This window comes from Oncorhynchus gorbuscha, linkage group LG23 (assembly GCF_021184085.1).
Source record: "Oncorhynchus gorbuscha isolate QuinsamMale2020 ecotype Even-year linkage group LG23, OgorEven_v1.0, whole genome shotgun sequence".
NCBI lineage: Eukaryota > Metazoa > Chordata > Actinopteri > Salmoniformes > Salmonidae > Oncorhynchus > Oncorhynchus gorbuscha.
The window spans coordinates 45,160,879-45,188,727 of record NC_060195.1 but is presented as its reverse complement, the minus strand read 5'-3'; the positions used below and the strand labels follow the sequence as shown (position 1 = coordinate 45,188,727).

At 40.7% G+C, this 27,849-nt stretch overlaps 1 protein-coding gene across 1 annotated transcript in view; it reads right to left on the bottom strand.

Annotated features, from left to right (window-relative positions):
* The window catches only part of LOC124011136 (protein diaphanous homolog 2-like), a 610,415-nt gene that overhangs the window by 74,168 nt on the left and 508,398 nt on the right, over nucleotides 1-27,849 (bottom strand). Inside the window, 2 exon segments of the mRNA XM_046324198.1 lie at nucleotides 4,903-5,038; nucleotides 27,596-27,760. Of these exon segments, the coding sequence (XP_046180154.1) occupies nucleotides 4,903-5,038; nucleotides 27,596-27,760 (301 nt within the window).

Here is a 27,849-nt window from a genome sequence, read left to right as displayed (position 1 = left end):
TCTCGAGGAGCCTCTCACACCCAAAGCTGTCATCTGTAGGAGAAGAAGGCTGATACTATTGAGCAGGGTAGAATAAAATAATAATGGATACAATGGAAAAAATACTAGATAGATTGACATCTGTGTTCTGAACAGAGCACTAAATAGAACACCTAACATTGTACCCCCTTTTAAGCTGAATTACAGCAAGTTCACCATTCGCAGGCCCACTTAGACAGGATAAGAAAATAAAAAATCATCCAACTGTCATTCCCCTTCCAGTTCTTCACAAAAAGGACCTAGTTAGGGTACAGAATGTGCCGGAAAAAAACGATCTAAGTGGGACGAGTCGACTTTGATTTAATCGTATTGGCTTATTGGTTTCAGAACCACCAACCACCTACGATATCAAGCTGCTAGGTATCGTCGTCCTTGAAACATGAAAGGCTCGGGATTCAGAATTACAACGTCTGGATGATCAGACACTAAGTCGGGAGAGACCAGGAGTCTGGGTAACGGGGATGGCAGAGTATCCATGCTATCTCCTAGGCTCCAGGCTACCTGTCCGTGTCCTTGTCATGTTTTCTTAATTCCCCAACGTATTATGTCTTCCGACTGAAACAGATATCAAAATCTGCTCGGGCAGAAATCTTTAATATCACACCTGTTTCCCCCTATCTGCTTAGAAATATAGGGGGAGGGATGGTGGGAGGAAGACAAAGAGAAACCGAGAGGAACACAGAGAGAGAGAGAGAGAGAGAGAGAGAGAGAGAGAGAGAGAGAGAGAGAGAGAGAGAGAGAGAGAGAGAGAGAGAGAAAATGGGAATGAAAGTCAGAGAGAGAGAGAGAGAGAGAGAGAGAGAGAGAGAGAGAGAGAGAGAGAGAGAGAGAGAGAGAAAATGGGAATGAAAGTCAGAGAGTAGAGAGAGAGAGAGACAGGCTTCCAAGGCGTCTTCAGAAGACAGCGATTCTGGATTATTAAAAGTGAAGCTTTCAAAGGGGTCACCGTTTGAAATACTTGCATGCATCAATTATCTCACAGAGAGTAACAGCAGCAGTGTGTGATGGAGAGTGACTTGGAGCGGCTTGTCACATTGCTGAATGCGGCAGAGCTACAGAAAGGTCCTCGGCTAGCTGTGACATTTGAAACTGGTGGATTGTAAAAAATACCAGTGTGTTTGTCAGAAAATAACAAAAAGAGACCACACTGACTGGTTCCCAGCCCCCCAAAGGCCTCTAGGCACAACATTCTGCCTGTCTCAATGTCATCTCAGTAATAGGGAACTGAGATTCACAGATCTCTATTGCTATTTTGCCATGTCTGAATAACTGTGCTGTCTGAAATAATCAATAGCGTTTTCACCACCATTACTTTGTTTATGAGAAAGATAAAGGCAGTCGTTCAAAACGATAAACTACTGTATAAATGACCTGGCTGGGACAGAGACAAAATGTCCAAATCAAAACCAGGAAGTTGGGAAAAATAATTTCCTACAAATCTCTCTAAAACGTACTGTTAACTGTAATAAATTAAGTTTTAATGTTGTGAACATTTTTACAATGATTTCCCACTCATTTCTCTTACACGTCTATGGTTAAAAAAGTCATAAGAAGAAGAAGGGCTATCTGTGCTATTTCCATGCTTAGCATTCTTAAGTTTAGTTTTTTGCATCTTTTACTTTCAGTTTTGTACACCAGCTTCAAACAGCTATAAAACTACATTTTGGTTATTGTGAAGATACAGTATTTCACAGTGGTTAACATGGTGCAATGATTCTCTGCACTACTTGTTTCATCACACACACTGAAATTAGACAACTATTTCTAATTTTAGAAACCAGGAAATGGCAGAGCGATTTCTGCCTTTTGCACCTTGAAATGTTTTAATAGCAAAAAAAGGATGGTGTTATTCTGTGTGATGTGCCAACCTTATTAACTGTCTGCTCTACAAAGCCAGCGGACCTGATATCCCATCTTTACATGTGACCTACATCCACCATGACACTGGAGGCCGACAGCCTGCTCTCTGCTTGTCACCCCGCAGAGCTGAGCTGGGCTACACCCAACAGCCAACACAGTGACGAACACAGGGACATAATAGGGATTCACAATGGAACTGCTAGGCTTTGTTGTCACTGTCACTATTTCTATTGCTACTACTGCTACTATACTGACTACAACTACTATGGAGGACAACTATAAGTACTGTCTTCTAATGCAGTACCTAGGTTCAAATATATTACTTTTAAGTAGCTATTTGAATATATACTCTTATGTACGACAAAGTCTAACACTGTAGTAATACTACTGTGACTATTAGACTACCCCTATGAATAATATTAGATAAAATTGATACATTGTTTGGAGTTTGGAGGATATTGGCAAGGTTCGTCTCGAACAACACCTGTGCCAATATATCTTCAAAACACCGGCTTCTCGGGCATTATCTATTTTATATAACGGGTTACCAACATATTCAAATAATGATTGGCATATTTTCATTGAAAAAGTTATTTTGATTAATTTATTCACACTATTTCATCCTTCCACAAGATATAGTCCCCACACAAATCTAGGGTTCTATCGGTTCGGTTGCCAGAGACACGACCCAGTCGTTCAGTCTTTTCGTTCAGCATCTATGGATGCAACCCAGTCGTTCGTTCTAGCTAGCCAACTACGACTAAACTTACAGTCGCGTCAAATAGTGCAGCCAGAATAACAACAGTAGCTGCATTGGCATTTGTTTAAGCTGTTTTTCTAGTGACATTTATTTGGATACATCCATAACAACGAGCTAATGAGGCGCGATTTCACCTGGCATCGAAAATGTCATCTCGTCAGGACACAATCACTTCAAATTGAAGTTGGAAATGACGGCAAACTAGCTGCACTTCGTTTCCTTTTACATTTTACATTTCTTTGTATATATCCATAAATACTATGCCAGCTGATACATGTTTTCGACTGGCTGAGAAACGCTGCTTATTTTCTCATCCCAACTCGAGACACATCCATTACTATGGGACGGCCGGAGATCGAATTTGAATTTTGAAATAATGTTGCAAATGTTATAGAGAGACAGCAAGGTTTATAAGAAACTCTGCTGTTGAAAACTAAATGTTAGTAAACCTGTTAAGACTCTAGGGGCAGTATTTCATTTGTGGATAAAAAGACGTGCCCGTTTTAAGCGCAATATTTTGTCACGAAAAGATGCTCGACTATGCTTGGAATTGATAGTTTTGGAAAGAAGACACTCTGAAGTTTCCAGAACTGCAAAGATTTTCACTGTGAGTGCCTTTAGAACTAAAGCTACAGGCAAAACCAAGATGTTTGAGCGACCAGGAAATGAACAGGATTTTTGAGGGTACGTTTTCCATGATCGCCTTATATGGCTGTGAATGCGACAGGAATGAACGGACACTTTCTAGCGTTTCCGCAAGGTGTCTGCAGCATTGTGACGTATTTGTAGGCATATCATTGGAAGATTGACCATAAGAGACTACAATTGCCAAGTGTCCCGCACGGTGTCTGCGTGGAAATTGGTGCGCAAAAATCAGCTACCAGTATTTTTCCATCCGAATCAGAGAAGAATGCAGGCTTCTAGGACTGGCATTTCAATGAAGAGATATATGACAAAACACCTTGAGGATTGATTCAAACAACGTTTTCCATGTTTCAGTCGATATTATGGAGTTAATTCGGAAAAAAGTTTGACGTGTAGGTGACTGAATTTTCGGTTAGTTTCGGTAGCCAAATGCATAGTAACAAAACGGAACGTTGTGTCCTACACAATAATCTTTCAGGAAAAACTGGACGTCTGCTATGTAACTGAGAGTCTCCTCATTGAAACATCTGAAGTTCTTCAAAGGTAAATTATTTTATTTGATCCCTTTGCTGGTTTTTGTGAATATGTTGCGTGCTAAATGCTAACGCTAAATGCTAAGCTAGCTATCACCACTCTTACACAAATTATTGATTTTCTCTGGTTCTAAAGCATATTTTGAAAATCTGAGACGACAGGATTGTTAATAAAAGGATAAGCTTGAGAGCAGGCATATTTATTTCATTTCATTTGCGATTTTTAGAAATCGCTAACGTTGCGTTATGGTAATGAGCTTGAGGCTGTAGTCACGATCCCGCATGCGGGATGGGGCGGACTATGAGGCTAAAAGAAATGTCAGATAATGTCTCGATGCTTTTTATAGTGGAGATCAAGTTAATAAAATTGTCTGACTGAGCTGAGACAGTGGATTGCGCAGTCAGATGGAACAGAGTAAATAGGCATTTCAAAGTCAGAGCTTTAGCCGGTGGTAACTTGTGGAATAGACACCGGCTGGAATGCGGTTTTAACCAATCAGCATTCAGGATTAAAACCACCAGTTGTATCATTATTAGCAATCATCATCAGAACGATATCAATAATACATATATGAATATTGAACAAAACATATGAATATGGATACTATACCAAACTGTTGTTCACTATTAAATAGAGACAGGATAAAACACATGCTAACATTCGGGTGTGTTTTTTGTAGATCTGAGTGTGCAAATTGTGTGATTTCTTCTCAGTGATAAAGATGCCTCGCCTCCCATCTGCAGAGTTCAGCTCAGTGTGAAGTACCATTCAGTGCTGCATCCCTTACTCAAGCTATGCACCCCTCAACACACCTCTCTCTCAGACACTCTCAAACACACACCAACACAGCCTCCCACACACACACACAGACCCCTCCCCCACACACACACACACACACACACACACACACACACACACACACACACACACACACACACACACACACACACACACACACACACACACACACACACACACACACACACACACACACACACACACACACACACACACACTCTCAAACTCTCTCTCTCTCTCTAGAAGTGACAGAAGAAGTGGTGTACCTTTGTTCATGTCAATCAGCTGCTTCTTCTTTTGCTGGCGCTCCTGCTTCTCGCGCTCTGCTTTCTCCTTGGCCAGTCTGGCTCTCTTGATCTTCTCCTCCATCTCCCTCTTCTTGTGGTTCTCTTTCACCGCCTCCTGGAGAGGGAAAGGGAAGACACACACAGGCATGAGGATCCAGGCACACGCACACACACACACACACACACACACACACACACACACACACACACACACACACACACACACACACACACACACACACACACACACACACACACACACACACACACACACACACACACACACACACACACACACACACACACACGCGCACACACGCAGGCACACACACACGCGCACACACACACACACACACACACACACACACACACACACACACACACACACACACACACACACACACACACACACACACACACACACACACACACACACACACACACACACACACACACACACACACACACACACACACACACACAGGCAGTTAAAATTCAGTTCCTGACGCCACTATACTTCTCCAAAAGCTCAGTACTGGAGGATCCCATCATCAAATGTATAGTTTCATAGGAAATGGAATAAACAATGCAATTGAAAAGCACAAACATATTTATTTCTTATGTGGCCATCTTTGCATCAACACAAATATTGAAATGCGATGGCACATTTCAATAATACATCAATCAACATTATACATAATAAAGATAACACTGCATCACACACACAGTACAGTACAGTAACAGGATGGTGCATTCCCTGCAGTAAGACCAGACATTCTCTTTGGAAATGTGTCAAAAACATCAATATTTATAGAATATCTTTGTTATTCCACATCAATTATTTGTGGTTTCATATAGAGGTTCACTGCATGTGAGTGTGTTGTGTTGAGACTCTATATATTGCTTCAAGCTTGTCTTGTTTTTATGCCTGACTAAGGTCGATGACCTAAGAGTGTATTTTGCATCTAGAGTGTGCAGTGTATCGTCAGTCTTTTTAAGTCTTTACCTTACAAAGATGGCGGGGAACCATAACATAAGAGGCTGACACTATAGTGAACTATTCTCCCAAGCAAGAGAGAGAGAGAGAGAGAGAGAGGAGAAAGACGACAGATATCACCCTCTGCCCTCTTCACTGGCTTAAATGTCACCGAGCTGTCAGGGAAGGAGCTTGAGGAGAAAACAGAGAAAACAGCAGGGGGCTCTCCGCTCGCACAAAATGTTCTGACGCCAGGTGAAAGAGAGGGGGGAAGGAGACACTACCACGCAACCTTTGGAGCCCACAAAGGTTCTCTCACCCCGGGCCTGTGGCGCATGCATGACATACCTCATCTTAGAGTGGGTATGTGTGTGTGTGTGTGTGTGTGTGTGTGTGTGTGTGTGTGTGTGTGTGTGTGTGTGTGTGTGTGTGTGTGTGTGTGTGTGTGTGTGTGTGTGTGTGTGTGTGTGTGTGTGTGTGTGTGTGTGTGTGCGTGCATGTGCAACTGTGCATGTATCTGACGTCCGACATATGTGTATTTGAAAGTGTGTGTGCGTGTGTGTGTATATTTGTAAGTGTGCATATGTCTAACTATATTTGTTTATTTGTTTTACTATACTATAAGTCCAAACTAGAATAGTAAACAAACACATATTTTACCAACATTTTGTTAGTCCTCACAAGGTCAAATGCTATTTCTAGGGGGTTTAGGGTTAAGGTTAGAATTGGTGTTAAAGTTAGAATTAGGTTTAGAGTTAGGAACTAGGGTTCGTTTTAGGGTTAGGGTAAAGAGCTAGGGTTAGGGTTAAGGTTCGGTTTTGGGGTTAGGGTAAGAGTCAGGATTAAAGGTTAGGGAAAATAGGACTTTGAATGGGACTGGATTGTGTTAGTTATACAAGACTGTGTGTGTGTTTGTGTGTGTGTATCTTGGCACGCCCTGCTCCTTCCTGCTCCCTCTTTCTCCTCCAAGGTCTGATATAATGAGTGTCGACAGTCAGACACCCCCCTCAAAATCCCCCCATGGTTTCCTGACGTGTGTCGTGTTGGCGGCTAAGACACAGGGATTACGGAGATCGTGTGGAAGGAGCAAGGAAACAAGCAGCTCATCATGCCAGTCAATAGTGAAGCCTCAGCTCCCAAGGACGAGCGCACTCATTGTCACTGTCTCCTTGTGAGATGACAAGGACAAAGGGAGAGAGAGAGAGGCCGAGAGAAAGCCACACACAGACAAAGATAGAGAGAGACATAGGGAGAAGGAATAATGCAGAGAGAGAGAGAGAGAGAGAGAGAGAGAGAGAGAGAGAGAGAGAGAGAGAGAGAGAGAGAGAGAGAGAGAGAGAGAGAGAGAGAGAGAGAGAGAGAAAGAGAGAGAGAGAGAGAGAGAGAGAAGGAGAGAGAGAGAGAGAGAGAGAGAGAGAGAGAGAGAGAGAGAGAGAGAGAGAGAGAGAGAGAGAGATAAAGAAAGGAGAGAGAGAGAGAGAGGAGAGAGAGAGAGAGATAAAGAGAGAGAGAGAGAGATAAAGAGATAAAGAGAGAGAGAGAGAGAGAGAGAGAGAGAGAGAGAGAGAGAGAGAGAGAGAGAGAGAGAGAGAGAGAGAAAGAAAGAAAGGGAGAGAGAGAGAGAGACAGAGAGAGAGAGAGAGAGACAGAGAGAGAGAGAGAGAGAGAGAGAGAGAGAGAGAGAGAGAGAGAGAGAGAAAGGGAGAGAGAGAGAGAGAGAAAGGGAGAGAGAGAGAGACAGAGAAACAGAAGAAAAGTGAAATAGATAAAGGAATATCATGCTCCACATGTCTAACGTTATTTAGACCTGGGAGCAGCATTCACATATTCACTCATTCCTTTGTGTGCCTGTGCATTGAATCGAGGATACTGGATTCACTGGTGATATAGATACCTATGGTGTGTGTAAACATGTTGACTGTGTGCACTTTACATAATTATCGAATACAGAGGGTAAGTGATGATGCATTGCCTCCCCTCCCTATTCAGTAATGAATCCACTATTGTGTTTTAGCACATTGTTGTAGAGCCCTACAGGCTATATTGGTCTACATCTGCAGTTGATCAAATCCATCGTCATCCTAGATCGATAAGACAATTCAATTCATTTGAGGAAGATATTATAAACCAGCTTCTAGTTGAGTGCTAGATTACATATAAAATGATTAGACAAAAGAAAAAGACAAAAAAAATTACTCTAAATAAACAAGCAATTCTGACCGTAAACACAATTACACAGCGTAATTGCTAGAACTGATCAAATATGCTCTACCCGCTAATTGCCATAGCAATAAATATGTTTTTTGTTTGTTTTTTACCCTTCTCTATATACTGTTCCTTGCTTTGTGCCAATGGCAACGTCTATGTATCCGTTTGATCTGTTTCCTTATTTGTCCTCTTGTAAGAAGACTTATGGGAGATAAACTGTACCCAAGGGAAGGTTTTTCCAGTGTAATCTTCAGAGCAGGATTCAAACTTTGACATGATTGAGAGTGTAGGGCAATGACACACATGTTGCTTTCAAGGATAAGGACAACATACAAGACCTCTGATAATAATACACAGTTGAAGTCGGAAGTATACGAACACATTGGCCGAATATATTTAAACTCAGTTTTTCGCAATTCCTGACATTTAATCCCAGTAAAAATTCCCTGTCTTAGGTCAGTTAGGATCACCACTTTATTTTAAGAATGTGAAATGTCAGAATAATAGTAGAGACAATTATTTCTTTCAGCTTTTATTTCTTTCATCACATTTCCAGTGTGTCAATAGTTTATATACACTCAATTAGTATTTGGTAGCATTGCCTTTAAATTGTTCAACTTGGATCAAACGTTTTGGGTCGCCTTCCACAAGCTTCCCAGAATAAGTTGGGTGAATTTTGGCCCATTCCTCCTGACAAAGCTGGTGTAACTGAGTCAGGTTTGTAGGCCTCCTTGCTCGCACACACTTTTTATGTTCTACGCACACATTTTAAATAGGATTGAGGTCAGGGCTTTGTGTTGGCCACTCCAACACCTTGACTTTGTTGTCCTCAAGCCATTTTGTCACAACTTGTTGCTTCAATATATCCACATAATTGTCCTCCCTCATGATGCCATCTATTTTGTGAAGTGCACCAGTCTCTCCTGCAGCAAAGCACCCCCACAATGTGATGCTGCTACCCCCGTGCTTCAAAGTTGGGATGGTGTTCTACGGCTTGCAAGCCACCGCCCCCTTTTTCCTCCAAACATAATGATGGGCATTATGTTTCATCAGACCAGAGGACATTTTTCCAAAAAGTACGATCTTTGTCCCCATGTGCAGTTGCAAACCGTAGTCTGGCTTTTTTATGGAGGTTTTGGGGCAGTGGCTTCTGCCTTGCAGAGTGGCCTTTCAGGTTATGTCAATATCGGACTCGTTTTACTGTGAATATAGATACTTTTGTACCTGTTTCCTCCAGCATCTTCACAAGGTCCTTTGCTGTTGTTCTGGGATTCATTTACACTTTTCGCACCCTAGTATGTTCATCTCATCTCCGCTCTCCTTCCTGAGCGGTATGATGGCTGCGTGGTCCCATGGTGTTTATACTTGCATACTATTGCTTGTACAGATGAACGTTGTACCTTCAGGCGTTTGGAAATTGCAAGGATTGCAAGGATGAACCAGACTTGTGGAGGTTATTTTTCTGATGTCTTCCCTGATTTCTTTTGATTTTCCTATGATGTCAAGCAAAGAGTTTGAAGGAGTTTGAAGGTATGGTTTGAAATACATCCACATGTACACCTCCAATAGACTCAAATGATGTCAATTAGCTTATCAGAAGCTTCTAAAGCCATGGCATCTTTTTCTGGAATTTTGCAAGATGTTTAAAGGCACAGTCAACTTAGTATGTAAACTTCTGACCCACTGAAATTGTGATACAGTGAATTATAAGTGAAATAATATGTCTGTAAACAATTGTTGGAACAATTCCTTGTGTCATGCACAAAGTAGAAGTCCTAACTGACTTGCCAAAACTATAGTTTGTTAACAAGAAATTTGGGGAGTGGTTGAAAAACTAGTTTTAATGACCCCAACCTAAGTGTACGTAAACTTCCGACTTCAACTGTACAACTCAGACATAACATGAATTCTAGATATTACCTTTGACATAAGACATTTGCTGTTGATAAAATGGGAGATTCAAAAGGTTAGTTTTGAACTAATGCATGATTTTTGAACATACTTTTTCTCAGAATAATGGAGATTGTTATGTCAATGTTTTTCAGTTGAACATTCATAACAAACTACCTGTCTCCCTGCATCAAGCTTATCTCCATGGTTACACAGCATACCCTTAAACTTATCGATTATATCCACAGCGATGTTCACTGACATTGAACATTTTTTTGTTGACAGCTAATGGCAGAACTTAAACAAAGAAAACTTTGTTTATTTTTTAATTTTTTGTGTTATTGTCTGTGTGTTGAATGTCATTGGAAAATGAATGGCGAGACAGGAAAAGAGATAGTAAAGACTGAACACAGTAGGAAGTCTTCAGGTATTCAGCGGTGGTCAACAATCGATACGTTAAGGTAAATTAGAAAGGGGGATTGGGTTTCCACATTAAATAATCCAAAAGTCATTACTAAAGCTGATTATGAGAGAGAAAAAAGCCTCACTTAAAACTATTTCGTTAATTGGAACAACTCTAGGTATTTAAAAACCGAGCTGGAAGATGTAGGGATGGAGATATAAAATGAAAGGAGATTAAAGGATGAGTGAACTGCGGATGTTACACAAAGTCACAGATGGGTGGTTTCTGCAGTTAAATAAAACAAACTAGCCATCACAGTACATAAACTACAGTGGCTATCACGTAAACCGTGATGTACAATATATTCTAAATTGTTGAAATTAGACTCTCACTATCCAAAAGATAATTACCAAGCTACAGGTAACTGTGAAAAATAAAGGAAACACTTAAGTAAATGAGGGTTACCAATTGTATTGAAAGCAGGTCATTACACACAGGTCTGGTTCCTCAGTTAATTCATGCTTAGGGTCATGTATTAAAATGCCCAGTTGCCTATTATTTTGGCTACCATGTCTAGATACCTCAGTGACTTTGAAAGAGGGGTCTCAAAGGAGCATAGGGTGGTTTACAGTGCATTCAGAAAGTATTCAGACCCCTTCACTTTTTGCACATTTTGTTACAGCCTGATTCTAAAATTGATTAACATTTTAGTTTTTTTCACTCAACAATCTACACACAATACCCCATAATGACAAAGCAAAAACAGGTTTTTAGAAATGTTTGCAAATATATTAAAAAGAAAAAACTGAAATATCACATTTACATAAGTATTCAGACCCTTTACGCAGTACTTTGTTGAAGTACATTTGGCATTGATTACAGCCTTGAATCTATGCATATAATTGACAGCTTTGGAAAGTAAACACTCTGACGTTTCCAAAACTGCAAAGATATTGTCTGTGAGTGCCACAGAGCTGATGTTACGGAAAAAACCCAGATAAAAATCCAATCAGGAAGGGCCGCATTTTTTGAAACCGCCTCATGCCAATGACTCCTTATATGGCTGTGAATGGGCCACGAATGAGCTTAGGCTTTCTGTCGCTTCCCCAAGGTGTCGACAGCATTGTGACGTATGTGTAGGCATATCATTGGAAGATTGACCATAAGAGACTACATCTACCAGGTGGTCGCTTGGTGTCCTCTGTCGCAATTATTGCGTAATCTCCTGCTGCAGTATTTTTCCGTTTGATTCTGATGAGAAGCCAACTGCCACCACTGATAGATTATCGAATAGATATGTGAAAAACACTTTGAGGATTGATTCTAAACAACGTTTGCCATGTTTCTGTCGATATTATGGAGCTAAAGTTTGGCGTTGTAAGTGACTGTATTTTCCGGTCTTTTCCTTAGCCAAACGTGATGAACAAAACGGAGCTATTTCGTCCACACAAATAATCTTTTTGGAATGAACATTTGCTATCTAACTAAGAGTCTCGTCATTGAAAACATCCGAAGTTCTTCAAAGGTAAATGATTCTATTTGAATGCTATTCTTGTTTTTGTGAAAATGTTGCCTGCTGAATGCTAGGCTTAATGCTATGCTAGGCTATCAATACTCTTACACAAATGCTTGTGTAGCTTTGGTTGAAAAGCATATTCTGAGATGACAGTGTTGTTAACAAAAGGCTAAGCTTGTGTTTGAATATATTTATTTCATTCCATTTGCGATTTTCATGAATAGGAAACGTTGCGTTATGGTAATGAGCTTGAGGCTATGATTACGCTCTCGGATACGGGATTGGTCGTCGCTAGAGGTTAATGATTTTCCTGAATTAACTCAATAATTTATCAGAATATATCATTATCATCCCAACCATCAATTTATAATTTCGTCATATAAGTCTCATTATGAACATCGTTGACCTCGTAAATCTGCACGAACCCTAGCCTAAAAGTGATGATTCAGCGATACATACACACACACATTGTATGTTATTGTTTACTAACATATTGCAATGAAAAGTCCCTAGTGGACTAACCCGATAAGATGGCTTGTTGCACAATGGAAAGGGAGCGGCATGTAAGGAGAGGGAGAGACAAAGAGAGTGGGCTGGTACATACATGTGGAAGCTATTCTCAAGAGAATGAATATTTTACACATGAACGACAGCTCATTCAGAAAAGAAATGCAACACGTGTGTATGTCTTTGTCGTCTCTTTGTTGAAATCACCAGGTCTGTCTATGGGGAGTAGTTCAACAGAAGTCTCTGACTTGTCCACCAGAGGACACAATGTCCTTTGTTGTTGTGGTTTCTTTGTTCTGGAGTGTTTGTTAGAATGTATCCATCAGAGATGTATCACACAGTGGTGATAGGGAAATATTATTATTTTCTCGTCTTCGGTCGAGTTTCCTAAACTATTTAACATGTACAGCTGCAGACTGTTAATGTGTCGTTCTTCACTCATCGAGAGATTCAGAGGGTCTTACCATTTTCTGGTTTTGTAGTTTTAAATCATTTGTCAGCCATGTAGCCACTGCTCCACGCTGTCTGGTCAGTTTAATTTAAATTGCAACCATTTCAACGTGTGGACTGCGTCCTCACGTTCTCTGGTCTAGTATGTTAATTTTTCAGCGAGTCCTTTAAGTACTCACCTTGGAGGATGGTTCCATCATGTCTGTGCTCACATGGGCGTGGTTACTGACTTGGCAAAAGATTCTCTGAAAATTAATTATCTCATTTAGAAAGCTAAAGTCACATTGCTATCTTTTCACAAATAGTTTCATATTTCATCATCTAAGTTTTACAACATTTAGATGCAAACCTGGCAACTCGGACGTGTCTACTTTCAGAGTGACAGGTATTGTGTTAAACCATCCGTAATGACGTCAGAAATTGCTAAATGATATGACATGATTATTGTTTGGATCCCCAAAAATAATTTCCCACATTCTTTATGTTAGAAATATTGTTTCATTATTCACTTTTGGATGTTGGAGTTCTGGCAAAGTCTCCTTTTGATTCCAACCAAGGAGAGAGTCATGCCACATGGGCACTCAAGGACATTCAGAGACTTGTCCCGAAGCCACTCCTGCATTGTCTTGGATGTGTGGTTAGGGTAGTTGTCCTGTTGGAAGGTGAACCTTCACCCCATTATGAGGTCCTGAGTGCTCTGAAACAGGTTTTCATCAAGGATCTCTATGTACTTTGCTCCGTTCATCCTTCCCTCGATCCTGACTAATCTCACAGTCCTTGCCGCTGAAACACAGGCCGATGAGTTCAATCTTGGTTTCATCTGACCAGAGAATCTTGTTTCTCATGGTCTGAGAATCCTTTAGATGCCTTTTGGCAAACTCCAAGCAGGCTGTCATGTGCCTTTTACCGAGGAGTGGCTTCTGTCTGGCCACTCTACCATTAAGGCCTGATTGGTGGAGTACTGCAGAGATGGTTGTCCTTCTGGAAGGTTCTCCCATCTACACAGAGGAACTCTGGAGCTCTGTCAGAGTGACCATTCGGTTCTTGGTCACCTCCCTGACCAAGGACTTTCTCTTCCGACTGCTCAGTTTGGCCTGGACGTCTTGAAGTCTTGGTGGTTCCACATTTATTCCATTTAAAAATGATGGAGACCACAGACCTTCAATGCTGTAGACATTTTTTGGTACCCTTCCTCAGATATGTGCCTCGACACAATCCTGTTTCAATTTCGAGTCTCATAGCAAAGGGTCTGAATAGTTATGTAAGTAAAGTATTTATGTTTTTTTATTTTTCTATTTACATGTTAATTATGGGGTATTGTGTGTAGATTGAGTACTTCATAAAAATCAATTTTAGAAGAAAGCTGTAACGTAACACAATTCTGAAAAAAGTGAAGGGGTCTGAATACATTCTGAATGCACTGTATATGGTGTGTGAGTGTGTGTGTGTGTGTGTCAGTCACCAGATCTCAACCCAATTGAACATGGGAGAAGAGATACTATAAATAGAAGTGCACTATACAGTATATGGAATAAGGTGCTATTTGGGATGCAAACCAAAATATCTTCAATATGGAGCCATAGCAGGAGCAGAATACCTTTTACTAGGACTTAATAAGGACACAGGCTGTGGTAACACTGATGCCTCCACTCTGTACTCTGCCCTCTGTTGTGGAGAGCTTGAGCTTTTTGAGCCATTTCCTGAACATTCCAAATCTCATGCATACCCTATACTGAACATGGGGCACTACACTGCAAACTGTGAAATCGAAGCAAGCCTAAATATCTGATATTGAGTGACTTAAAATGTGAGTTTTATTTCGTACCAACATTATTAGCAGATACATTTGTTATTTAAAAACATTTTAAAGTCTTAATACAAAAAGTAAAATTGATCTTACTTCACTATACTTTACCTTAATCGTCTTATTAAGAAAAATATCCTGAAATAAGATAGATTTCACATTTTGCAGTGTAGGCTTTTCCCCTTTCAGGTTCTAATTCAATTCATTAATTTTCCTGACTTGTTTACTCCTCTTCCCTGACCGTATACACAGTATAACCTAGTAGTACATCCGTTCCATCTAGTAGTACATTCGCAGGTTCTGCTCCTATACACATGAGCTGGCCCAGTCCAAGGAGTGTGTTTGATTCTCCATGTGAGCATAGTAAATATAATGTCCAATAGATTGCTTCACACGTAGCGGTATAGAATAGAATGGAATAGAGCTGCTTTAATTGCACTGTTCTGTTGCATCATTGATTTCACACACACACACACACACACACACACACACACACACACACACACACACACACACACACACACACACACACACACACACACACACACACACACACACACACACACACACACACACACACATAAATATATATTGTAGATTTTGTATCTCATTTAAATGGTAACACTTACACAGTCACTGTAGCACAACAGAACTTTGGGCAGCCTATGTGTTTATCCACCATCTGTTTCAGTATGTGCCAGCTTCTAATGGAATGGTGTCAGGAACTTATGGGGTACAAGTACACTAACTTGTTAGTCTTTGAGGCGCATTGTTATTATTTTTTCCTTACTGAGGAAATTACAATTCAGATTCAATGAAATCTGGTGACTAGTTAAGCTTGAGTAGTGCCTACAGTGTGAATATCAGTGACTTAATCATTGAGAGCCAGTATCCATGGCAATATGTTTGTGTGTCTGTGTACAGTACGTTTGTGTTAGAAGAGTGCAGCAGCTGCGGAGGATGATGCAGCAGTCACAGGGCCGTGGCAGGAGAAGCATCATATTACCGGCCTCATCATTATTAGCATTATTGGCATACTTTTAAGATCGAGCCAATAGCCCTGAAAAGATGGGACACACCCACCCACCCGGTCATGCACACACACGCACACGCACACACACACACACACACACACACACACACACACACACACACACACACACACACACACACACACACACACACACACACACACACACACACACACACACACACCTACCAGCCAACATGATTTGATCTCTAAGCTTATGCGATGATGCTTGCAACCCCACACCCATTAGTCTTGCTTTATTGGTCTTATTAGTAAGTCACTCAATTAATGACTAAGACTGTTAGCTCGTCCTCCATCTGCCCGGGCTTTGATAACTCATTAATGGAGAGATCCTCATCCTCCTCTCTGCCCCTGGTCAGGATTACACACACAGAGCCGACTGATTGCATTTCACTTCGACTCCATCCACTCCATATTCAAATATGGCCGTCTATATTAAAATAGCAAATTGTCAGGGCATTTCTATATATGTGGACTTTATGCACACAATTTAAAGATTTGTATTAGTTTCGCTGTCAGTAGAAAAGAACCCATAGCTAATGGATTATGTTATCTGTTGTAGTCAGCTCTATGAGGTCTATGTACTTAAATGCCTCATGACAGTCGGTGTTGCATTAAGCCAAGTCTTTTTAGTCAAAGCAATTTAGAGGAAAGTAGTATTCCAATTGAGTTCTTTATCGTCTGGGATGGCCCTGTGTGTAATGAATGCATTACATAGGCCAAACAGCACTGTGTGATGCCGGCATATACATGTTTAGCCTCAAATTACTCAAAGACCATATGATGAACTGTAAAGAACCATACATTTACTGTGCATGTTGAATGGGTGTCAGAGTGAAATCAATTGGAAAATTAAATGAGGTCTCCGTCGTGAATATGAATTTATTTAATGACCCCAATTGCCGACCAGTCACAATATCCATTTGCTGTATCACTATAGCTGTATCAGCATTATATACAGTATACCCTAAGTGCCTGTAGTTTAAGTGATGGGTGATGCAAGGACGTACCGCTAGCATAGCCAAAGCATAAATACTCTCCCCAAGACAGATCCACAATAGCTGGCTAGGCTGCTACGGGCTAACCAAGCTTAGCATGGTGCAAAGGGGAAGGGCTGTTCAGCTAGCATCTATAGCTGCAAAGAAAATTATTTATGTTTTACATGGGGAAAAACAAACAACCAAAATGAAATATATATTGAACACCAAACATTCCTCGAAGTTAGAAGCATCTGTCAACTGTGGCTCCCAACGAGTAAGGAAAACCAGATTAAATATTGGGAATATAGTTGCTATTCATCGAAGGATTGTTTACTTTATACACTAAGAACAACCCCACTCTCTCTTCCAACCCTCACCTCAACCGCCCACTTCCTTGGCATTGAAGTCATAATCAGTAATAACTTATTCATAAAGACCTATTTGCTTGAGAGAAGAATGTACTTCTTAGCGGTCACCTCCTTTAGGAGGCCGTGCAACGTCAAATCCTTGGGGAGCGCCGTGTCGTACGCTGGTACACTTTGATCACCGGAATGAAAGTTAGTTTTAGATATGGGAAGGAGAGAGAGAAGAGAGAGAAGAATCTCAGACAAGGGGACCTTGCCATTCACATTAATAGGTTTGGAAAACGTTGCACTTTCTGGACATCGTGTCATCATCCTGACACATTCAAAACAAATTGGGCACCGGAAGGAGAGGGAGAGATGGAGGAAGTTAAATAAATGTTTAAAAGACTTCTACCCGGGAGGTAGGGTCTCTGCTTTGTTCTCCACCGTTTGAGTTGGGACAAATATCCCTTGTTTAAGACCAAAATGTCCCTGCACCTAACAACCCCCTCTTGAGCATTCTGTATATTTTCATGAGTGTGTTTTTCCGAAATTGTATTTTCAGACTCACCTCACCTTCAAGTCCAATAAATGTTATATTTGTGTTTTTAATAAACTGGAAATGTGTTGCTGTTTGTATAATTGGCACTGTACTATTTTCCTGGATATTTGTGTTGAAATACTGACGTCAATTGATCATGGTGTAGTTTCACCACCTTGATAATCTAAATATATCCAAAGCAATTTGTTTCTGTCAGTGGCGTGTATTCATGGACAAAGCATATTCTATTTGACAAGAGCACATGTTCACTCAACAACCCTCAAGCCATCACAGTTTTTCTGACCTTGCAAACCTGGGCAGTTCCCTTAACCGACAAAAAAAACAACAACACATTACGGCAAGCCTGAAACTAAAGCTGTTGGGTCGAGTCCGGAAACAATGAGGCTCTCGAACCAGGCTGCAGTGATCAGTGTCCGGAGGCACAACAAACAGGTGAAGAAAAACAGAGACAGTCTGAAGAAGCTGGCCATCGCAGTAATGTACTTGGGACGGCAGGGGCAAAGCCTTCAGCGAGCACGACGAGTCAGCAACAATTTTGCGGTATTCGCGTCAATGCATTCGCAGTGTTCGACACTGCCATGGTGTCATCCTCATAGCAGCCAGGAGGATGACACCACAGACATGTCCTGCAAATGTCACTTGACAATCCTAGCACGCTATTTACATGACAAATAAGGGTGTCATATGCTAGAGATTCCTGGGGTTTTCAGTTGTGAGTGCAGAGAGAAATGCAGAGGCCATCACTGCTGTTGTAATGCAAACTATTGGCATACGCAACCAAGCAGCCAAACTCATTTGCCAGAATTACAACGGGGCAGCTGCAAGAGAGGTCAGCGAGGTGGGGTTCAGGAGCTCATGAAAAGCTGCTGTCAATATTTTATTGACCTTTATTTAACTAGGCAAGTCAGTTAAGAACAAATTCTTATTTTCAATGATGGCCTAGGAACAGTGGGTTAACAGCATGTTCCGGGGCAGAACAACAGATTTTGTACCTTGTCAGCTCAGGGATTTGAACTTGCAACCTTTCGGTTACTAGTCCAATGCTCTAACCACTAGGCTACGCTGCCACAAAGCACATTTAGTTTTATGACAGGGGACAAGCAATATATATATATTTTTTGCATCCATAACTTTTTTACCCAGTCATGCAAAAAGACAAGCATGCTTACTGAGGTTGACGATAACATTCAGGTACAGGGAGGTTGTGCCACTCCTTGGAACTTCAAAAGTAGAGCAGTGCATGCTGTGCACGAAGGCCAGAGATCATTGGACATGGTTTTTGATCAGATCAATATTGAGCCAGACTGGGATAAATATTAAATCTTCCAGAGCAGTGCTCTGAAACAGAAACTGAAGGAGTTCATGTTACAAGTACATCAGCTGAAAGGTCATTTTCCTGTCTGAAAATGATTAAAACCTACATACACAATCGTTGTGGACAAGAGAGACAAAAACATTTAAATGGAAGAGGGTGTACTGTATGAACTTAAGTCCAGCGGAGGAGGATACTGTATTACAGAGTCATTGACCCTTTTTCAGCATGAAAGAGAGGAGGATGGTATTCTTCTGCAAGTAGGGTAAATCAACATGTTTTTTTCCTTCTCTTTTCTCTTGCGTGCACACGCACACACACACACTGATTGATTGGACTGAATTGCTTTTGGTGTTTTTAAATTGGTAATGTCCTAGACTAGGTATATTGTTGATGTTGTTGAAAAATGAAGTTGAAACGGTTTGTGTTGTCATCTTCGTCGTAAGATGATGAGTAGCTAGGATTCCATCCAATTGGCGACAAATTTGAATGTAAATATTCTAAAACGCAAATTTTCCCACCAGTGGTGTGTTTCCACAAAACTGACTTGTTGCGGATAAAAGTCAGTGCACACAAAATATCATTTTTCAGGTACCTAATAAAAAACGAAAGTTTCCATCGTATTTTCAACTCTATTAATAGTTTTGTCACAAACTGTTGGGTTATATAGCAAATGTGTATACTCTGGCCTTGGCACATGTGCTCGAGCCAAAGGCTCACGAATACAGGGCGGGTAGGCTGTGCGGGTAGGCTTGCCTACATGATAAGAATATTATGGATAAGAGTGAGAATATTTCTTCAAGCATTAATCGTCATGTCATGAGGACAAGACCTTGGATATTTATTGAAAAGGAGGATCAAGATCAATGTACACCTTCACAACTCTGTGAAGTGCAGGTGGATAGATGGCAGCATTCGCGCAAAACTGAAAGCACGACGCACCGCATTTAACCACAGCAAGGTTTGGCAGGATACAAACACGGCAGTCATTCCCTGCGCAAGGCAATCAAACAGCCAAAACTGCAATTCAACGGCTCAGACACCAGACATAGAGTGGCTGCTCCACTAACAGTTTTGTGATTATGCTGCGGTACTTAGATGTAATTTGTGGGTTAGTACGGTACCCTGCGTCACCACTTCATTGCGCCAGACCAGCGTAACAAGGGGGATTTAGAGCACTGATTATGCTTTTGGGTCCTACTTTGTCTCTAACTGACTGGATGAATGGGTGACATAAACCTAAATAGAGAAGGATAACTGTGTACAACTTCAGTGTTAAATACTAAAACTGTTGTTACACTAAGATTTGAATAATTTTGTTTTGTTAGGATTATTTTGCTCTTACTGTAGTACTGTAGTCCACTCCCAACCGGTCATGTCTTACAGCGCCTGAGTGGTGCAAAGACTAAGACACTGCATAGCAGTGCAAGCTGTGTTGCTACAAATGCTGGTTCAATACTCATGCCATCCTATTTGAAAATAACAAAATCATCTCCAAAATATTGTTATTTTTTAAACAAAGCGATTATCATTATAATTAATTTAGAATTATACAAATGCCCCTTGGATATTCTCAAATATATATTATATCTGGAGGACAATATACATTGGTCATGGCTCTCGAGTGGCGCACAATGGGATTGCCTTGCAGTTCTACAGCTGTATCCACTGCAACACTTTTAGGGGCATTGCATGGCGCTGACTAGGGAAACATTCCCGCTGTTCTAGCAGGTATCTGGACAAAATACTTGCCTAGATGGAGGTCAGCGGGAAAATTCTATCATCAAATGTATTTCTAAGTTAGGCTCTAAGTTAAGTATGATTATTATTATTATTATGTATCACATGCAACCGTGATTGGGAGTCCCATATGCAGGCACACAATTGGCCCAGTGTTTCTCTCCCTCTAAAAACAGAAATGTTTTTCCCTGTACAAATATTATTTTGGCCTTTATTCAGATTACAAACGCTCACCTAATTATTTTTAAAAACCTGCAAAATAACTTGAAATATCGTTATACAGTATCAAGTTGATGGCACAGTCAAATAGCCGGCACCTACATAAAGCTGAGTGACTCACTCATTCATGGCTTTGGATCAAAATAAATAAGTACCAACATTCTTTCTGGTAGTCTTTAATAAATAAATGTTTTGGTCAACCTGACCTGAACACCATGTACAGTTTTATAATATGGGCTATTAGCAGGATAATATACCTTTACCAACACATCTCAGTATTTTGATACTTTGTGGATGGGGCCTCCCCTGTGGCGCAGCTGTCTAAGTCACCGTATCGCAATGCAAACTGTGTTGCTACAGATACCCGTGTTGGGAGACCCATGAGGCGGCTTTTGGTTTTAATTTAGAAACCGCCAATCCTCTATATGTAATTATTGATGGAGAGTCACGTCATATTTTTCAATATATACTGTAGGCCTATCATAAGCGACATGAGTCTCACTATTGTTGAGTAATGTGCTATTAAAAGTGGTGTATGTCTTATTTATTTAAAGAGCATATTGAAGTTAGAAGCAATAGGATTTGAAGCATTAGCCTACAACTATTTTAGCACCGTTTCGTGCTGCTCTGAGACAAGCATGGGGACTGGTCTTGTTAAATCAATTCGATTTTGACTGAATCTCCGCTTGGGTATTGGTTAGACTAAAAATATGATATAGAAATGTTATGCTCTTAGTGTAACCTTTATTTAACTAGGCAAGTCAGTTAATTATTATTTACAAGGACTGCCTACTCCTTCCTCCCTGTTGAGGAATTGAACCCTGGTCTCCCACGTGCCAGCACATGACACAGGGATTCTTTAGCTAAATAGCCCAGTACTGTGTAGCCTACACCCGACCGCCACGATGTACAGCGTAATTCCATCCAAACGGAAACCCAAAGGTTTTTCTGTTTTTCTTGGAATATAAACACAATAGTATTAATCAAATATGAAGCAAATTAACCAAACTCTAAAAGTAATTGGAAAGGTACAAATTATTTGTGACATTGTGGTTACAATAAAGAATATAAACAAGATGCTGTGTTTTTATTTACAGTAGTTATGGAAAACAGGTTTTCAAACACTTGTAGCCTGATTATCAGGACAATAGACTCTTTATAGCCCAGCTACCGTAGGTGTGAACATCCCCTTACCTGCAATGTATTCAATGGTTCAGAGTACTCCCGAATATCGTGGTATCCAATTGTTAGTAGTTACTGTCTTGTCTCATCGCTACAACTCCCGTACGGACTCGGAAGAGACAAAGGTTGAGAGCCATGTGTCCTCCGAAACACAACCCAACCAAGCCGCACTGCTTCTTAAGCGGGCATTGAACCCGGGAGCCAGCCGCACCAATGTGTTGGAGGAAACACCGTACACCTAGCGACCTGGTCAGCGTGCACTGCACCCAGCCCGCCACAGGAGTCGCTAAAGATTTTCTATTGAGTTCAGGTCTGGAGACTGGCTAGGCAGGATTTTAATCCATGACGGCGTAGTGTGTTACTAATGGTTTTCTTTGAGACTGTGGTCCCAGCTCTCTTCAGGTCATTGACCAGGTCCTGCCGTGTAGTTCTGGGCTGATCCCTCACCTTCCTCATGAACATTGATGCCCCACGAGGTGAGATCTTGCATGGAGCCCCAGACCAAGGGTGATTGACTGTCATCTTGAACTTCTTCCATTTTCTAATAATTGCGCCAACAGTTGTTGCCTTCTCACCAAGCTGCTTGCCTATTGTCCTGTAGCCCATCCCAGGCTTGTGCAGGTCTACAATTTTATCCCTGATGTCCTTACACAGCTATCTGGTCTTGGCCATTGTAGAGAAGTTGGAGTCTGTTTGATTGAGTGTGTGGAGAGGTGTCTTTTATACAGGTAACAAGTTCAAACAGGTGCAGTTAATACAGGTAATTAGTGGAGAACAGGTTGACTTCTTAAAGAAAAACAGGTCTATGAGTTGGTAGGTGATCAAATACTTATGTCATGCAATAAAATGCAAGTTAATTACTTGCAAATCATACAATGTGATTTTTTGGAATTTGTTTTAGATTCCATCTCTCACAGTTGAAGTGTACCTATGATAAAAATTACAGACCTCTACATGCTTGATAGTAGGAAAACCTGCAAAATCGGCAGTGTATCAAATACTTGTTCTCCCCATTGTTATATATATATATATATATATATATATATATATATATGTACACACTGCTCAAAACAATATAGGGAACACTAAAATAACATCCTAGATCTGAATGAATTAAATAATCTTATTAAATACTTTACATAGTTGAATGTGCTGACAACAAAATCACACAAAAATGATCAATGGAAATCAAATTTATCAACCCATGGAGGTCTGGATTTGTAGTGACACTCAAAATTAAAGTGTAAAACCAAACTACAGGCTGATCCAACTTTGATGTAATGTCCTTAAAACAAGTCAAAATGAGTCTCAGTAGTGTGTGTGGCCTCCACGTGCCTGTATGACCTCCCTACAACGCCTGGGCATGCTCCTGATGAGGTGGCGGATTGCACAAAGGCGGCGGTAGCGGTCCTGCTGCTGGGTTGTTGCCCTCCTACGGCCTCCTCCACGTCTCCTGGTGTACTGGCCTGTCTCCTGGTAGCGCCTCCATGCTCTGGACACTACGCTGACAGACACAGCAAACCTTCTTGGCACAGCTCGCATTGATGGTCCATCCTGGATGAGCTGCACTACCTGAGCCACTTGTGTGGGTTGTAGACTCCGTCTTATGCTACCACTAGAGTGAAAGCACCGCCAGCATTCAAAAGTGACCAAAACATCAGGCAGGAAGCATAGGAACTGAGAAGTTGTCTGTGGTCACCACCTGCAGAACCACTCCTTTATTGGGGATGTCTTGCTAATTGCCTATAATTTCCACCTGTTGTCTATTCCATTTGCACAACAGCATGTGCAATTTATTGTCAATCAGTGTTGGTTCCTAAGTGGACAGTTTGATTTCACAGAAGTATGATTGACTTGGAGTTACATTGTGTTTTTAAGTGTTCCCTTTATTTTTTGGAGCAGTGTATATATGGTTTCCAGTTTACATATAGTCCAGTGAAGTACCTTGAGGGCCATCATGGTGTCTGCTTGAGGGGGTATATACACTGGTAAAAGCAAATTGCCATGAAATGATCCTTAGTCATTGTATTCAGTTCAATCCAAACACTACTAACTAGCTATTTTAAAATGGTGGGAGGTAATAGCTTACAGCGTACTTGTCGTACTTGTCGAAATAATGTTTACAATAAAATACAATATATCAGAGTAATACAATACATCATATGCTACGATATCATTCTTAATCATTGTATTCCTTGAAATGGTGGGAGGTAAGCTAATAAGTCTAATACATATTTATTTTTTTACAATGGAATACAATATACTAGAATAGAAAGAGTCACCCTCCACAGTTCCAAGCTCTTCAGAGTTTTAATAAGCACAGGCCTCAACAGACTTACCACACCCCTCTACCTGTGTAAGACCTGCTTGACTGTTTGACGCACTGAAGGCGGAGGCACTTTCATTTTCTTTCTGACAAGTACACTGGCACGCTAATGAAAGTACATTTAAAGGGGATAAGAAGCTTCCAAAGTCTCTTTACTCAGTGTGGAACTTACACTCTTCCGTGATACATTATACATTCCGTTCTCAGGCTTAGGTTGTGTCCCAAATGGCATCCTATTCCCTACAAAGTTCTCACTTTTTGACCATGGTCTTGGTCAAAAGTAGTGCACTATGTAGGGACTAGGGTGCTATTTGGGAAGTACCTACAGTTTATGTACGGCTTAATCTGTCCTATAAACCCGCCCCTCCATCGCCAGGCTCCCAGGTCTGTAAAGGCAAATTTCTTTATCTGCTCTTAAGACGGTGCCAACTTTCTTAAATCTGAGACAGCTGCTCTTGCACTTGGTTTAACACACCGAAAGTAAAATGGCATCAGCCATGGATTTCACTAATGGTTTGAGATAGATGTGTTCGTGAATTGAAAGTAGCTTTCCTTTCGAATATTTTTTTTCAGTTATCGTGTCCCCACTGCTGTTGGAATGGTTCACAGTTGTGTTCTCTCACGAGGAATGGAGAAACATGTGTTTTTGTTACCTCATGAGTTTTGAAGTACACTCCAAGAAAGAAAAAGTGCTGTCTAGAACCTAAAAGGGTTCTTTGGCTGTCTCCATAGAATTCCAGGTATAACCCTTTTGGGTGCCATGTATAACCCTTTCCACAGGGGATTCTATATGGAACCCAAAAGGGTTCTACCTGGAGCCAAAAATGGTTATCCTATGGGGACAGCCGACAAAACCCATTTGGAACTATATTTTCTAAGTGTACAGTAGAACTACACTTTACTAAAGTCAATGGACACTAAATGTACCTCAGCATTTCTCATCCATGATTACTTCAACATAGCAATAATACAACTCAGGCAGAAATTACTTTTGGGTCGTTCCACGAAATGGATGCCTTTTGAATGTGCAAACTTTCTAAGAAATTATCTTTAAAATATCTCTTCTTTAAACATTCAATTTCACGAAGGATATATTTCGCCTACAGAAGAAAGCTTTTTTCCCTCACATCTCAAGCATTAAAATCCTATGAACTAAGAGCATTTTATCTGCATTATTAGCACACCATCTGTAACTGCCTAACTATTATTTAAAAGCATGTTTGAGATAAATCCCACATTTTCTCATTGATCAAGTATAAACAAAGTCACCTATCAAACTGATAAAGTTACCAACGGGTCTTCAACAGGGTTGACAATAAAAGGGTTGAGGTTTTTAGGTGAAGATCGGCCATTACTCCTCATGTGGTGAAGAGCATGGGACGACATGGCAAGGTTGATGTGTTGAGTTCAACCACCTCAGTCAAAGATGATAAAAAGCAATTATAAATAGACAAAAAGTGTACTTTTTTCTCTCACCATGCTGTTCAGAAGACCCAAACGATGTCACCTGCTGTGAATAATTTAACCTCTTCAACCTATGGGGGCGCTATGACATTATTGGATAAAAAAAACATGCCCGTGTTAAGCGTAATATCTTTTCACGAAAAGATGCTTGACTATGCATATAATTGGCAGCATTGGAAAGAAAACACTCTGACGTTTTCAAAACTGCAAAGATATTATCTGTGAGTCCCACGGAACTCATGCTACAGGCGAAACCAAGAGGAAACTCAAACAGTAAATGAGCAGAATTTTTGAAGCTCCGTTTTTCTATCGTCTCCTTATATGGCTGTGAATGTGCCGTGAACGAGCTTATGCTCTCTGCCGTTCGTCCAAGATGTCTGCAGCATTGTGACGTATTTGTAGGCATATCATTGGAAGATTGACCATAAGAGACTACATTTACCAGGGGTCCGCCCGGTGTCCTGTGTCAAAATTATTGCGTAATCTCTAGGTCCATGTGCGTTCCATTTCTTCAGAAGAGAAAGTCAACTGCCACGATGGATTTATCATCGATAGATATGTGAAAAACACCTTGATGATTGATTCTAAACATCGATTTGCCATGTTTCTGTCGACATTATGGAGTTAATTTGGGAAAAAGTTCGCGTTTTAATGACTTAATTTTCATTTTTTTCCTTACCCAAATGTGATGGAGAAAACGGAGCGATTTGTCAACACAAATAATATTTTTGTAAAAACTGAACATTTGCAATCTAACTGAGAGTCTCCTCATTGAAAACATCTGAAGTTCTTCAAAGTTCTTCAAAGGTAAATTATTTTATTTGAATGTTTTTCTGGTTTTTGTGAAAATGTTGCTTGCTGAATGTCAGGCATGTCAGGCATAATACTATGCTAGGCTATCAATAGTGTTACACAAATGCTTGTTTTGCAATGGTTGAGAAGCATATTTTTGAAAATCTGAGATGAGTGTTGTTAACAAAAGGATAAGCTTGAGAGCAAATATATTTATTTCATTTCATTTGTGATTTTCATGAATAGTTAACGTTGCGTTATGCTAATGAGCTTGGGGCTGTATTCACGATCCCGGATCCGGGATGGCTCGTCGCAACAGGTTAACTTGGTGGAATGGTTGATTATTTTAAATTGTTTTAAAATGAGGGACATACGTGAATGCATCCCGAATCACACAAATATAAATAATCATCTTCAGCCATGACTTTGTCAGAGCAGAAAAATGACTTGGCCTTTACAATGCTGGTGAAACTTGGGATACATTTCAGGATTAAGTGTGTTTAAATATTCCTAGAAGTGACACAGGGTTGGTGTAGGGACATGTCAAAATGATGCATTTTGGCACTTTAGCAAGCCTTTATTCATATAAAAACATATGATGTATTGAATTCTCCATGTGGTCTATATTAAGGTGCACTCCATTTAATATAACAAGCTAATATCATTCAATATTGGTGCATCATTTCCACTTCCAACTTCAAAGGGAAGCAAACTACACCCATTTTCGTGGAACGACCCCCCCCCCACTGATGACAAATTGAGAAAAAAACAACACGTGCGTGTGTTTGTATGTGTGTGTGTGTGTGTGTGTGTGTGTGTGTGTGTGTGTGTGTGTGTGTGTGTGTGTGTGTGTGTGTGTGTGTGTGTGTGTGTGTCATGGCCGTACAGGTAAGATATATTTTCCATCTTTTTCAAAGAGAACAACTTGTATATGTGCTCTACTCACCACAAAGAGGGTGCGGAAGGAGGCCAGGTCACCGAAGAAGTCTTCGACGCTGAGGACGTGGGGGTCGAAGGCGTAGTAGCTGCCCAGGCTCTCGTATAGCTTCTGCATGTTCTTGTGCATGGTGGAAAGCTTCTCGTATTGCTCCCGCGAATGCTTGGAGAAGCCGTGAAGGGAGGTACAGTCAAGGAAAGTAACATGTTTTTTTGTCAATAGTACTTGTCAAACCATTTGAAAAATCGATTCAAATACTTTAA